This window comes from Oncorhynchus masou, chromosome 24 (genome assembly GCF_036934945.1).
Source record: "Oncorhynchus masou masou isolate Uvic2021 chromosome 24, UVic_Omas_1.1, whole genome shotgun sequence".
In the NCBI taxonomy this organism is placed as follows: Eukaryota; Metazoa; Chordata; class Actinopteri; order Salmoniformes; family Salmonidae; genus Oncorhynchus; species Oncorhynchus masou.
Window position 1 is genome coordinate 63,631,891 of NC_088235.1, and position 14,894 is coordinate 63,646,784.

Sequence of the window (14,894 nt, forward strand, 5' to 3'; positions counted from 1 at the left end):
TTGTGTTCTGATGAAATGTTGTGCTGCCCTTATGCACAAACTCCTCTCTTCCACATGGATACAGTAGACAGAGTGCAAATAAGAAAAACAATAATCTCATTAGATAACGATACAATATAGTGCAATGTACAGTGTAAAATGTACAGTTGAAGTCAGAAGTTTATATATACCTTAGCCAAATACATTTAAACTCAGTTTTCCACAATTCCCGACATTTTAATCCTAGTAAAAATACCGTCTCAGGTCAGTTAGGATCACCACTTTATTTTAAGAATGTGAAATGTCAGAATAATGGTAGAGAGAATGATTTACTTCAGCTTTTTTTTTTTCATCACATTCCCAGTGGGTCAGACATTTACATACACTCAATTAGTATTTGGTAGCATTGCCTATAAATTGTTTAACTTGGGACAAACGTTTCAGGTAGCCTTCCACAATAAATTGAGTGAATTTTGGCCCATTCCTCCTGACAGAGCTGTTGTAACCGAGTCAAGCTTGTAGGCCTACTTGCTCGCACATGCTTTTTCAGTTCTTTGTGATGGCCACTCAAATACCTTGAGTTTGTTGTCCTTAAGCCATTTTGCCACAACTTTGGCAGTATGCTTGCGGTCATTGTCCATTTGGAAGACCCATTTACGACCAAGCTTTAACTTCCTGACTGATGTCTTGAGATGTTGCTTCAATATATCCACATAATTATCCTTCCTCATGATGCCATCTAGCAGCCTTTCAGGTTATGTCGATACAGGACTTGTTTTACTGTGTATATACATACTTTTGTACCTGTTTCCTCCAACTTATTCACAAGGTCCTTTGCTGTTGTTCTGGGATTGATTTGCACTTTTCGCACCAAAGTACGTTCATCTCTAGAAGACAGAATGCGTCTCCTTCATGAGCAGTATGACGGCTGCGTGGTCCCATGGTGTTTATACTTGCATACTATTGTTTGTACAGATGAACATGGCACATTCAGGTGTTTGGAAATTGCTCCCAAGGATGAACCAGACTTGTGGTGGTCTACAATTTATTTTAGGTCTTGGCTGATTTCATTTGATTTTCCCATGATGTCAAGCAAAGAGGCACTGAGTTTGAAGGTAGGCCTTGAAATACATCCACAGGTACACCTTCAATTGACTCAAATTATGTAAATCAGAAGCTTCTAAGGCCATGACTTCATTTTCTGGAATTTTCCAAGATGTTTAAAGGCACAGTCAGCATAGTGTATGTTAACTTCTGACACACTGGAGTTGTGATACAGTGAATTATAAGTGAAATAATCTGTCTGTAAACAATTGTTGGAAAAATTACTTGTGTCATGCACAAAGTAGATGTCATAACTGACTTGCTAAAACTATAGTTTGTTAACAAGAAATTTGTGGAGTGGTTGAAAAACAAGTTTTAATGACTCCAACCTAAGTGTATGTGAACTTCCGACTTTAACTCTATAATGTATGTTTAGCGTATGGGGCTAGCCAATTTTCATAAATTACAGCCATGCGTTATGTACCGTTAGTACATGATGTGCATTTGCAAACTAACAGAAAATATAGTCCACATATCATAACAAACAAAAACACATGGCATACCTGATAAAGAAATAAACATCCATAAATTAAATGTTGTGCTGCCCTTATGCACCAACTCCTCTGTAAAGTAGAAAATAACAACAGGGGACATGACGCAATGACAACATCTACTGTAGCTTAGCGGGCATGTACAGCATTCACAAATCATCAACAGATTAAAAGTTCATAAATGCAAAAAGTTCAGAAATCTTAACATATTTTCATGAGACATTTTTCAGTAACCTACCTCTTCCACATGGATACAGTACACAGGGAGAAGGAAGTGTGTGACATTAAAAAGGGCACTTACAACAACAAAAGGAATGTACAGTAATATCAGACATGTGAACTATTCAGATGTAATTATACAACATGAAATGCAAGACATGTTACACATTGTTAATTTCACAAAGTGTAATGAATTCATACTACAAAATTGTAGGCTGATAATACATAGCCAATACTGTAGGTGGTAGCATTCACCTGTAACATTTGTTTGCCGACCGCCATAATACCAACAAATACGAAGAAGAAGAAGAACTTGTCTAAAGATAGGAAGCGGATTATGAAGTGGATTCTGAACACAATGGCGGTAGAATCAAGGAGAATTGGAGTATTGTCCAAAATAATAGAAAATGGAGTAAAGTAGTGTACAGTGATGAGAAGACCCATCATATCTAGTAGGAGTACAGTTTGTTAATGAATGAGCAACTGAGCAGAGTACCAATCTTGAAGAAACCATTTGTTATCCAAACTGGTGGAGAGAGTGCTGGGTAAAGTGGAGGCTATGAGGATCACGAGAGGTGGCCCGGTTTATATTTTTTGTGCTTCCGCGGATCAGAAGGAACGTGCGTTGTGTCTGAACCGATTTGATCTGTTTGAAGTGTAGTGTGTGTCTCTTTGGAATAGGGCGCCCCTCAAGGGGGTTATATTTGGCGTCTTGTGGTCGATTTTTGAAGAGATTAAAAATATTCCTGGGGTGATTTGAAGCACGTCGGATTAATCGTGTGGTGATTGGTGAAAAAGTGAGGAGTCTATGTTTGTTTTAAAAATGGAGTCTCTCCCTACTCAAGTGCAGTTAGGGTATAACTACAGAGTCAGAGCATTTATCCCAAGACCAATGCAGTTTGATCACTGTGAAGCTTAGAACCACGTCTTTTGAATGCTCCACAATTGTGAACGAGAATGAGGTGGCTTAAGTCGGGGCTGTGCAGAGCATTTCATATGCAGCAGCTGTGAAAAGGGTTGAGGGTTTGAATGGTGCACCAGAAGAGTCCATGGTGGTGGATAGGCCTGCACTGCAGGCTGCAGGGGTTGCCTTTCACCAGCAGGATCCTGATATTTTAAAGGTTAAAAAGGTGGACTTTTTGGCCTTTATTGCTATGGTAATTAATGGCACTGCCAAGGTGGAGAGAAGGTCCAGGAAGATCAAATTCATTGTGGATGCACCCCAGAGCGGTTCCTGGGGCTGAAAGATTTCTCAGCAAAAGATTTACATGGAATATTGGCGCAAGCCATATCACCTTCTCAGGTCTTAGAGCCTGAGAAGGGACACATGTTGAATTGAAAGAAGGAAAAAGTGGGAGTTTTGTTTGTTTTGGCATTGTACAATTATATTAGGGTGGATTAAGTTTCACTATTACTTATGGATTTATTATTTCATTGTATTTTGGGAGGTTTTCAAACCGTCCAGTTGGTGGCGGCAATACACCTTTTTGGGAGTAGTCTACCATAAAACCCACAAGAAGAAGAAGAACTTCTCAAACCCGAGATAAAGAAGAAAGACTGATCGCTTCTCCGCAGTAAGGTCACTGACACAATTTCAAACTTTTGGAGATAAAAATATATAGAATTGTTTGATTTATATTATTTAATAGGTTAATGAAAGTAGCTGATTTTCATGTTTAGTTAGCAATTTTATATGTGTGCTTATAGCTAGCAGACACCACATAGTTAACACCCATGTCTGGCACTAACGTTAGTTGGCAAGCTAGGTGACTTTGTCCATGCCATGGCATGCCTTTTTCTTGAACATTATTCTGGCTCGCGAATTGACTAGATAAACTAGCTTGACTTATTAGCTAGCGAGCTAATCCTGTTAACGTTAACCTTTTGCACAAACATAGCTAGCTAGTCTAACATTGAGGTGAATGCGAGGACATTACAGGAGAGTGACTTATTTCTACCCAGGAGGTCGTTGCCAACTGTAGCTTAGCTACTAGATAGCTGAGAAGGTCACTTTCTCAAACTCATCTTTGCTGTCACTGTATGGTTGCTGGGTTGCAGAAGTTTCGTGTCTTACTAGTTACAGTAGCTACATTGTTATATCCCAAACTAGCTTGCTTGACCTTTCAAGTGAGGCACTCCACATTTTGACAGCTAGCTGACCAGTCCAATTACAATACTGCCCTGAACAATGACCTGTATTGATTTAACAGTGACCTTAATTGGTTTTAGGGCAATTTATCAGTAGGTCTCACCCCAGTGTTAGTAGAAACAGTTAAGAGCTTAGACAAATACCCTAAATGGTATTATTTTAGAGGCACAGAGATTATACCTGCTCGTCTGACAGAAGCTTTCAAATCCATTTGGATACAGACTAGTAGAATGGAATTAGGTTAGAATGGAGGTGCGGATTGGGTTAGGCATATACATCACAGGTAAAAGACTACAAGAGCTGAGGTCTGGCTAACTCAGCTCCTTGCTTAGTCAACTCTGCTGTACCCAGATCTTGGACCTTTGCTGATATGTATGTTAACCTAATTTCTCTGTGCCGAATATTCAAGTAGCCTAAAGGATTCTTAAAATCAGAAGTTGTTCCTGCACAACAAAACAAATTCATTATTCATGTGTCTTTCTCATTTCTCCCCTTTCTCTCCAGGCCAGCAGGATGTTCCTGTCAGACAACAAGGCTCTGGTCCTGGGTGTGTTGGCTGGAGGGGCTGGCCTCAGCCTGGGCACTGTGGTGTTGTACAACAGTAGGAGGGCCGTGCCAACGAGTGGACATGGTGTGCACAGTAAGCTGTACCTCAGCAGTAATGACCAGCGGGTGACTGGAGCCAGTATGGTGGTCAGGGAAATGCCGGGTCAGGCTGAGGTTGTAGATCGTCTCGCAGCGCTGATCCAGTGTGTGTCAGAGCTGAAGGATGAGGTGCGGGCCCTAAAGAGTGCCATCCCAAAGCTGCAGGATCACGTCAGGGATGAGCTGAGAGGACGCAGCGGCCGGGCTGAGGGGCTGTGGCTCGCGTAAGGGCTGGCCCATCAAACCGAACTACACCCACACGTAGGAGGAAAGTTGCAGGGGGAGTGGCCAGAGCTGGAGGACAAAGCTCTGATGAGGAGGCTGAGAGTGAAGGAGGGTGAGTCCCATCTCTCGCTCTCTGGGATATTCACATGTTTGGTTCAGATACAGGGGGAAAATCCACCCATCAGTATGATTTCATTAAAAAAACAAGGCACTGTTCATAGTATTTTACATGCCTTTATTTCTATGCTAGTGCTGAGCGATTAGTGCTTTGAGATCGTTTCGGCTCGATTATATCACGGATATCGGGTTTGATTGAATAATCATAATTTATTCACATTACTTTAATAAAATATTTGTTTTATTTGATTTTATTTAATTCCAAGTCATCTCATCTCTATAGAGCTGCTGCCTAAGGCCTCCCGAGTGGCGCAGTGGTCTAAGGCACTGCATCGCTGCACCACCTTAACTATCCCACCTGTACTTGATCAGTGAGCACAGTTGAATGCATTTAATTTAAAACATGTACATGCTTTGCAAGAACGATTTCCCTAATAAGCCTAATAAGCACATGGACACATCTGAAATAAGGCCACTGATGGGACTTTTGATAAACGCAGGAAATCGTCAATCAAAATAAACGTTCTGCCACAGCGACTATTATTTTTGCGAAGATTATTTGATTGAGTTCAGACATACAAGGTTTCTATTACAGGTCGACCAATTAGTTGGACTGGCCGATTTAATTAGGGCCGATTTCAAGTTTTCATAACAATCGGCATGTTTGGACACCGATTGTGGGCGGTTACATTGCACTCCACGAGGAGACTGCGTGGCAGGCTGACTACCTGTTATACGAGGACAGCAAGGAGCCAAAGTAAGTTGCTAGCTAGCATTAAACCTATCTTAGAAAAAACATTCAATCTTAACAATCACTAGTTGACTACACATGGTTGATGATATTACTGGTTTATCTTGCTTGTCCTGCGTTGCATATAATCGATGCGGTGCCTGTTAATTTCTCATCAAATCACAGTCTACTTCGCCAAACGGGTGATTTAACAAGCGCATTTGCGAAAACAGCACTGTCGTTGCACCAATGTGTACCTAACCATAAACATCAATGCCATTCTTAAAATCAATACACAAGTATATATTTTTAATCCTGCATATTTGGTTAATATTACCTGCTAACATGAATTTCTTTTAACTAGGGAAATTGTCACTTCTCTTGCGTTCCGTGCAATCAGAGTCGGTATATACAGCAGTTTGGGCCGCCTGGCTCGTTGCGAACTGTGTGAAGACCATTTCTTCCTAACAAAGACCGTAATTCATTTGCCAGTATTATACGTAATTATGGAATAACATTGAAAGTTGTGCAATGTAACAGCAATATTTAGACTTAGGGATGCCATCCGTTAGTTAAAATGCTGAAAGGTTCTGTATTTCACTGAAAGAATAAACGTTTTGTTTTCGAAATGATAGTTTCCGGATTTGACCATATTAATGACCTAAGGCTCGTATTTCTGTGTGTTATTATGTTATAATTAAGTCTATGATTTGATAGAGCATTCTGATTGAGCGGTGGTAGGCAGCAGCAGGCTCCTAAGCATTCATTCAAACAGCACTTTCCTACATTTGCCAGTAGCTCTTCGCTGTGCTTCAAGCATTGTTTATGACTTCAAACCTATCAACTCCCGAGATTAGGCTGGTGTAACCGATGTGAAATGGCTAGCTTGTTAGCGGGGTGCGCGCTAATAGCGTTTTCAATTGGTGGCGTCACACGCTCTGAGGCCTTGAAGTTGTTGTTCCGCTTGCTATACAAGCACCACTGCTATAGTGCCTGTAAGAACATCCAATAGTCAAAGGTATATGAAATATACAAATGGTATAGAGGGAAATAGTCCTATAATTCCTATAATAACTACAACCTAAAACATCTTACCTGGGAATATTGAAGACTCATGTTAAAAGGAACCACCAGCTTTCATATGTTCTCATGTTCTGCGCAAGGAACTTAAACGTTAGCTTTTTTACTTTTACTTTCTTCTCCAACACTTTGTTTTTGCATTACTGAAACCAAATTGAATGTTTCATTATTTATTTGAGACTAAAATGACCCAACATGACTCATCTTCATCATGTGATATAGTATATGATCTATTTTTGTATTACACTTCCATTATATTAGCTTTAATGTAGACCATCTGATTATTATTTATGTATTATAAAGTTAAAATAAGTGTTAATTCAGTATTGTTGTAATTGTCATTATTATAAATATAATCTAAATCAGCCGATTTAATTGGTATAGGCTTTTGTTGGTCCTCCAAAAATCGGTATCGGCGTTGAAAAATCCTAATCGGTCGACCTCTGGTTTGTATGTGAACTATTTCTAGGATGCGTACTTAAGTTTTTCGAAACTCACTTCACTTGCGCGTAAGAGGGAGTCTTGCGCTACTGGAGCCGGCGGACAAAATGCACTGATTTTATAAGCTGTTACATGTACTAATAATTTTATGATTGCTCAGGAAACCAGGTGTTTTACCCTTGTTAGAGAGAAGGTGAGCTATCAAGGGCTGATCACACTCTTTTGGTCCTGACCCGCTATTGAATCCTACTGGGGAGAAATAATGGGTTTTGAAACATTAATTTAAACAAACATTAATTTCTCTGTATTTAGGGAAATTACTTGCACGATAGAGATGAGTACCTGTTGAAGGTCCTACTTGCTGCCAGCCATCTCCCGACAGGAACACGGAACCCAACAGGTGGAGGCTGGGGTTGTGGTAGGAGCAAGAAGCCAGCACATATTAGCAGTGAGTGAGCAGATCCGGTCAGCTTAAAAAGACCGTCAAATACTGCTTAATCAAACTGAATCATTAGCTCATCATGAATCATTAGGTTAGCTCCAGATTTATCTCCTGGCAGAGCTCTGGCAGCAGTCGCCTGGAGCAATTCTTGCTGTAACAACATAACAAGCAGGCCAACAGCCAGCCAGAGTACTCTGGGTAGTTAATCATTGTTGTTTTGGTGTCTTAGTTCAGTCTGTCTATTGCTGTGCCTCGCACTTCCTCGTTTAGACTTTGAGGGTCTAGGCACTGTTACACAGGCCATCATTTACTACAGGGTGTATGGTTCAGACTGGTGGAACCGGTCCGTACAGAGATGGCTAGATTCCTAGGAAACTATGCAGTTTTTTGTTTTTTTACGTGTTATTTCTTACATTAGTACCCCAGGTCATCTTAGGTTTCATTACATACAGTCGAGAAGAACTACTGAATATAAGATCAGTGTCAACTCACCATCAGTAGGACCAAGAATATGACTTTCGCGAAGCGGATCCTGTGTTCTGTCTTTCAACCAGGACAACGGAATGGATCCCAGCCGGCGACCCAAAAAAACGACTTCGTAAAAGAGGGAAACGAGGCGGTCTTCTGGTCAGACTACGGAGACGGGCACATCGTGCCCCACTTCCTAGCATTCTTCTCGCCAATGTCCAGTCTCTTGACAACAAGGTTGATGAAATCCGAGCAAGGGTAGCATTCCAGAGGGACATCAGAGACTGTAACGTTCTTTGCTTCACGGAAACATGGCTCACTGGAGAGACGCTCTCGGATGCGGTGCAACCAGCGGGTTTCTCCACACATCACGCCGACAGAAACAAACACCTTTCTGGTAAGAAGAGGGGCGGGGGCGTATGCCTTATGGCTAACGAGATGTGGTGTGATCACAGAAACATACAGGAACTCAAATCCTTCTGTTCACCTGATTTAGAATTCCTCACAATCAAATGTAGACCGCATTATCTACCAAGAGAATTCTCTTCGATTATAATCACAGCCGTATATATTTCCCCCCAAGCAGACACATCGATGGCTCTGAATGAACTTTATTTGACTCTTTACAAACTGGAATCCATACATCCTGAGGCTGCATTCATTGTTGCTGGGGATTTTAACAAGGCTAATCTGAAAACAAGACTCCCTAAAATGTATCAGCATATCGATTGCGCCACCAGGGCTGGCAAAACCTTGGATCACTGTTATTCTAACTTCCGCGACGCATGTAAGGCCCTGCCCCGCCCCCCTTTCGGAAAAGCTGACCACGACTCCATTTTGCTGATCCCTGCCTACAGACAGAAACTAAAACAAGAAGCTCCCACGCTGAGGTCTGTCCAATGCTGGTCCGACCAAGCTGATTCCACACTCCAAGACTGCTTCCATCACGTGGACTGGGACATGTTTCGTATTGCGTCAGGCAACAACATTGACGGATACGCTGATTCGGTGTGCGAGTTCATTAGAACGTGCGTTGAAGATGTCGTTCCCATAGCAACGATTAAAACATTCCCTAACCAGAAACCGTGGATTGATGGCAGCATTCGCGTGAAACTGAAAGCGCGAACCACTGCTTTCAATCAGGGCAAGGTGACTGGTAACTTGACCGAATACAAACAGTGCAGCTATTCCCTCCGTAAGGCTATCAAACAAGCTAAGCGTCAGTATAGAGACAAAGTAGAATCTCAATTCAACGGCTCAGACACAAGGCATGTGGCAGGGTCTACAGTCAATCACGGACTACAGGAAGAAATCCAGCCCAGTCACGGACCAGGATGTCTTGCTCCCAGGCAGACTAAATAACTTTTTTGCCCGCTTTGAGGACAATCCAGTGCCACTGACACGGCCTGCAACGGAAACATGCGGTCTCTCCTTCACTGCAGCCGAGGTGAGTAAAACATTTAAACGTGTTAACCCTCGCAAGGCTGCAGGCCCAGACGGCATCCCCAGCCGCGCCCTCAGAGCATGCGCAGACCAGCTGGCTGGTGTGTTTACGGACATATTCAATCAATCCCTATACCAGTCTGCTGTTCCCACATGCTTCAAGAGGGCCACCATTGTTCCTGTTCCCAAGAAAGCTAAGGTAACTGAGCTAGGTAACTGAGCTAAACGACTACCGCCCCGTAGCACTCACTTCCGTCATCATGAAGTGCTTTGAGAGACTAGTCAAGGACCATATCACCTCCACCCTACCTGACACCCTAGACCCACTCCAATTTGCTTACCGCCCAAATAGGTCCACAGACGACGCAATCTCAACCACACTGCCCAAACCCATCTGGACAAGAGGAATACCTATGTGAGAATGCTGTTCATCGACTACAGCTCGGCATTTAACACCATAGTACCCTCCAAGCTCGTCATCAAGCTCGAGACCCTGGGTCTCGACACCGCCCTGTGCAACTGGGTACTGGACTTCCCGACGGGCCGCCCCCAGGTGGTGAGGGTAGGCAACAACATCTCCACCCCGCTGATCCTCAACACTGGGGCCCCACAAGGGTGTGTTCTGAGCCCTCTCCTGTACTCCCTGTTCACCCACGACTGCGCGGCAACGCACTCCTCCAACTCAATCATCAAGTTTGCGGTAGGCTTGATTACCAACAACGATGAGACGGCCTACAGGGAGGAGGTGAGGGCCCTCGGAGTGTGGTGTCAGGACAATAACCTCACACTCAACGTCAACAAAACTAAGGAGATGATTGTGGACTTCAGGAAACAGCAGAGGGAACACCCCCTATCCACATCGATGGAACAGTAGTGGAGAAGGTAGTAAGTTTTAAGTTCCTCGGCATACACATCACAGACAAACTAAATTGGTCCACTCACACAGACAGCATCGTGAAGAAGGCACAGCTCAGGAGGCTGAAGAAACTCGGCTTGTCACCAAAAACACTCAACTTCTGCAGATGCACAATCGAGAGCATCCTGGCGGGCTGTATCACCGCCTGGTACGGCAACTGCTCCGCCCTCAACCGTAAGGCTCTCCAGAGGGTAGTGAGGTCTGCACAACGCATCACCGGGGGCAAACTACCTGCCCTCCAGGACACCTACACCACCCGATGTTACAGGAAGGCCATAAAGATCATCAAGGACAACACCCACCCGAGCCACTGCCTGTTCACCCCGCTATCATCCAGAAGGCGAGGTCAGTACAGGTGCATCAAAGCTGGGACCGAGAGACTGAAAAACAGCTTCTATCTCAAGGCCATCAGACTGTTAAACAGCAACCACTAACATTGAGTGGCTGCTGCCAACACACTGACTCAACTCCAGCCACTTCAATAATGGGAATTGATGGGAAAGGATGTAAAATATATCACTAGCCACTTTAAACAATGCTACCTAATATAATGTTTACATACCCTACATTATTCATCTCATAGGTATATGTATAAACTGTACTCTATATCATCTACTGCATCCTTATGTAATACATGTATCACTAGCCACTTTAACTATGCCACTTTGTTTACATACTCATCTCATATGTATATACTGTACTTGATACCATCTACTGTATCTTGCCTATGCTGCTCTGCACCATCACTCATTCATATCTTTATGTACATATTCTTTATCCCCGTACACTGTGTATAAGATATCAGTTTTTGAATTCTTAGATTACTTGTTGGTTATTACTGCATTGTCGAAACTGGAAGCACAAGCATTTCGCTACACTCGCATTAACATCTGCTAACCATGTGTATGTGACAAATAAAATTTGATTTGATATAGTTTGGTGTGATGGGAACCAAAATAATAATCAGATGGTCTACTTTAAAGCTAATAGAATGGAAGTGTAATACAAAAAATAGATCATATACTATATCACATGATGAAGACCGAGTCATATTGGGTAATTTCTGTTACCTTTTGTAATCAATGGAGTTTATCCTCGTCCCTGTTGGAGAGGCAAACTAGTGTTGTCATGATACCAGAATTTTGACTCCGATACCACATTGATACCATGGCATAAAAAGGTGTATTAGCCAAAGTCACAGAATGGCACTTGATCCAGACAGGTCTTTTGAGTTCAAATATCATTACATTTAAGTTATGTATTAATTAGTCAGTTATAGAATCATACAATCAATTTGACTTTGGTCAACAACAAAATAAAAACATCTAACTACATAACATGATAATCATTTATTTGAATGATACATTTCTAATCTATTGATAAACTGGGTAAATCAAGATGTCGCCTAGGCCTATTTGCAATAACGTTATTGCATTGAGTTATTGGGGTTGTTTTGGCTGATTTCATGGAGCTACAGATGAAAAACAAGCTGTTTTCATTTCTGTTGGGACATATTTTATTGTACTGATCAACAACATTTGCATAGAAGTATTTGCATCTTTTTATAATTCTCTTATCACTAGAATCGCAGTAGGCCAAAAGACCCCAGGACATTTCCATACACACACAAATATTATTTCTCTAATTTTGTGCACAAATTATTTTGTCTCTGTTAACGAGCATTTCTCCTTTGCCAAGATAATCTATCCACCTGACAGGTGTGGCATATTAAATGGCATGATTATTAAACAGCATGATTATTACACAGGTGCACCTTGTGCTGGGAACAATGAAAGGCCACTCTAAAATGTGGAGTTTTGTCACAACACCATGCCACAGATGTCTGAAGTTTTGAGGGAGCATGCAATTGGCATGCTGACTGCAGGAATGACCACCAGAGTTGTTGCCAAAAATTTGATGTTTATTTCACTACCATAAGCTGCCAATGTTGTTTTAGAGAATTTTGCAGTACGTCCAATGTGCCTCACAACCACAGACCACATGTAACCGTGCCAGCCAAGGACCTCAACATTCGGCTTCTTCACCTGCGGGATCGTCTGAGATCATCCACCTGGACAGCTGATGAAATTGTGGGTTTGCACAACTGAAACTGTCAGAAACCGTCTCAGAGGAGGAATGGGAGAAGGTCATGTGGTCTGATGAGATAAAAATAGAGCTTTTTGGTCTAAACTCCACTCGCTGTGTTTGGAGGGAGAAGAATGATGAGTACAACCCCAAGAATACCATCCCAACCATGAAGCATGGAGGTGGAAACATCATTCTTTGGGGATGCTTTTCTGCAAAGGGGACAGGACGACTGCACCGTATCGAGGGGAGGATGGATGGGGCCATGTTTCGCGAGATCTTTGCCAACAACCTCCTTCCATCAGTAAGAGCATTGAAGATGGGTCTTGGCTGGGTCTTCCAGCATGACAACGACCCGAAACACACAGCCAGTGCAACTGAGTGGCTCTGTAAGAAGCATCTCAAGGTCCCGGAGTGGCCTAGCCAGTCTCGAGACCTGAACCCAATAGAAAATCTTTGGAGGGAGCTGAAAGTCCGTATTGCCCAGCGACAGCCCCGAAACCTGAAGGTCTGTATGGAGGAGTGGGTCAAAATCCCTGCTGCAGTGTGTGCAAACCTGGTCAAGAACTACAGGAAACGTATGATCTCTGTAATTGCAAACAAAGGTTTCTGTACCAAATATTAAGTTCTGCTTTTGTGATGTATCAAATACTTATGTCATGCAATAAAATGCAAATTCATTACTTAAAAATCATACATGTGATTTTCTGGATTTTTGTTTTAGATACCGCCTCTCACAATTGAAGTGTACCTATGATAAAAATGACAGACCTCTACATGCTTTGTAAGTAGGAAACACTGCCGATTTTGCAGGTTATCAAATACTTGTTCTCCCCACTGTGTATTTGTAATAATGACAATTACAACAATACTGAATGAACACTTATTTTAACTTAATATAATACATCAATAAAATCAATTTAGTCTCAAATAAATAATGAAACATGTTTGGTATAAATAATGCAAAAACAAAGTGTTGGAGAAGAAAGTAAAATTGCAATATGTGCCATGTAAAAAAGCTAATGTTTAAGTTCCTTGCTTAGAACATGAGACCATATGAAAGCTGGTGGTTCCTTTTAACATGAGTCTTCAATGTTCCCAAGTAAGAAGTTTTAGGTTGTAGTTATTATAGGACTATTTCTCTCTATATCATTTGAATTTAATATACCTTTGACTATTGGATGTTCTAATAGGCACTTTAGTATTGCCGGCCTAACTTCGGGAGTTGATAGGCTTGAAGTCATAAACCGCGCAATGCTTGAAGCACAGTGAAGAGCTGCTGGTAAATGCAGGAAAGTGCTGTTTGAATGAATGCTTATGAGCCTGCTGCTGCCTACCACCGCTCAGTCAGACTGCTCTATCCAATATCAAATCATAAATCATAGACTTAATTATAATAACACTCAGGAATATGAGCCTTAGGTCATTTAATATGGTAAAATCCGGAAATTATCATTTCGACAACAAAACAGAACCGTTCCGTATTTTAACTAACAACCCTAAGTCTAAATATTGCTGTTACATTGCACAACCATCAATGTTATGTTATAATTATGTACAATTCTGACAAATTAATTACGGTCTTTGTTAGGAAGAAATGGTCTTCACACAGTTCACAACGAGCTAGGCGGCCCAAACTGCTGCATATACCCTGACTCTGCTTGCACGGAACGCAAGAGAAGTGACACAATTTCCCTAGTTAAAAGAAATTCATGTTAGCAGGTAATATTAACTAAATATGCAGGTTTAAAAATATATACGTGTGTATTGATTTTAAGAAAGGCATTGATGTTTATGGTTAGGTACACATTGGTGCTACAACAGTGCTTTTTCTTGCGAATGTGCTTGTTAAATCATCACCCGTTAACAGGCACCGCATCGATTATATGCAACGCAGGACAAGCTAGAAAAACTAGTAATATCATCAACCATGTGTAGTTAACTAGTGATTATGTTAGGTTTAATGCTAGCTATGCAATGAATTGATAAATAATGTAAGATTTTTTAGAGGCATGGGTGCATAACATGTGGCCCAGAGACACACTTTTTTTAAACTTTAGGCCATGTCATTTTGGGATTATTCAGTAGCAGAAGGACAGGGTAAAAGGGGCCTGGTAAAAACAATGTCTTTGGCTGTTATCCTTGATTTTGTCTTAAAGAAATGCTGGAGCATCACCCAAGTAAAGCACATGAGAGCAGTGTAAGCTATCTCTTTTGAACTTTAAAAAAAGTTATTTTAGCACAATACAGCCACACAGTAACTAGACATACATTATTCCTGTGAAGATGCCCATACTTCTCTTTCCGACGCTGTCGGCCCTCATTTTTTTTATTGCCCTTTTTCAGTCTTGTGTTTGTGA

General features: G+C 41.7%; 1 protein-coding gene across 1 annotated transcript in view; it reads left to right on the forward strand.

Moving 5' to 3' along the window:
- Positions 1–3,206: 3,206 nt before the first annotated feature.
- The window catches only part of LOC135512455 (regulator of microtubule dynamics protein 2-like), a 53,996-nt gene continuing 42,308 nt past the window's right edge, over positions 3,207–14,894 (forward strand). Inside the window, 3 exon segments of the mRNA XM_064934500.1 lie at positions 3,207–3,372; positions 4,447–4,798; positions 4,801–4,924. Of these exon segments, the coding sequence (XP_064790572.1) occupies positions 4,456–4,798; positions 4,801–4,924 (467 nt within the window). The 5' untranslated portion in view covers positions 3,207–3,372; positions 4,447–4,455.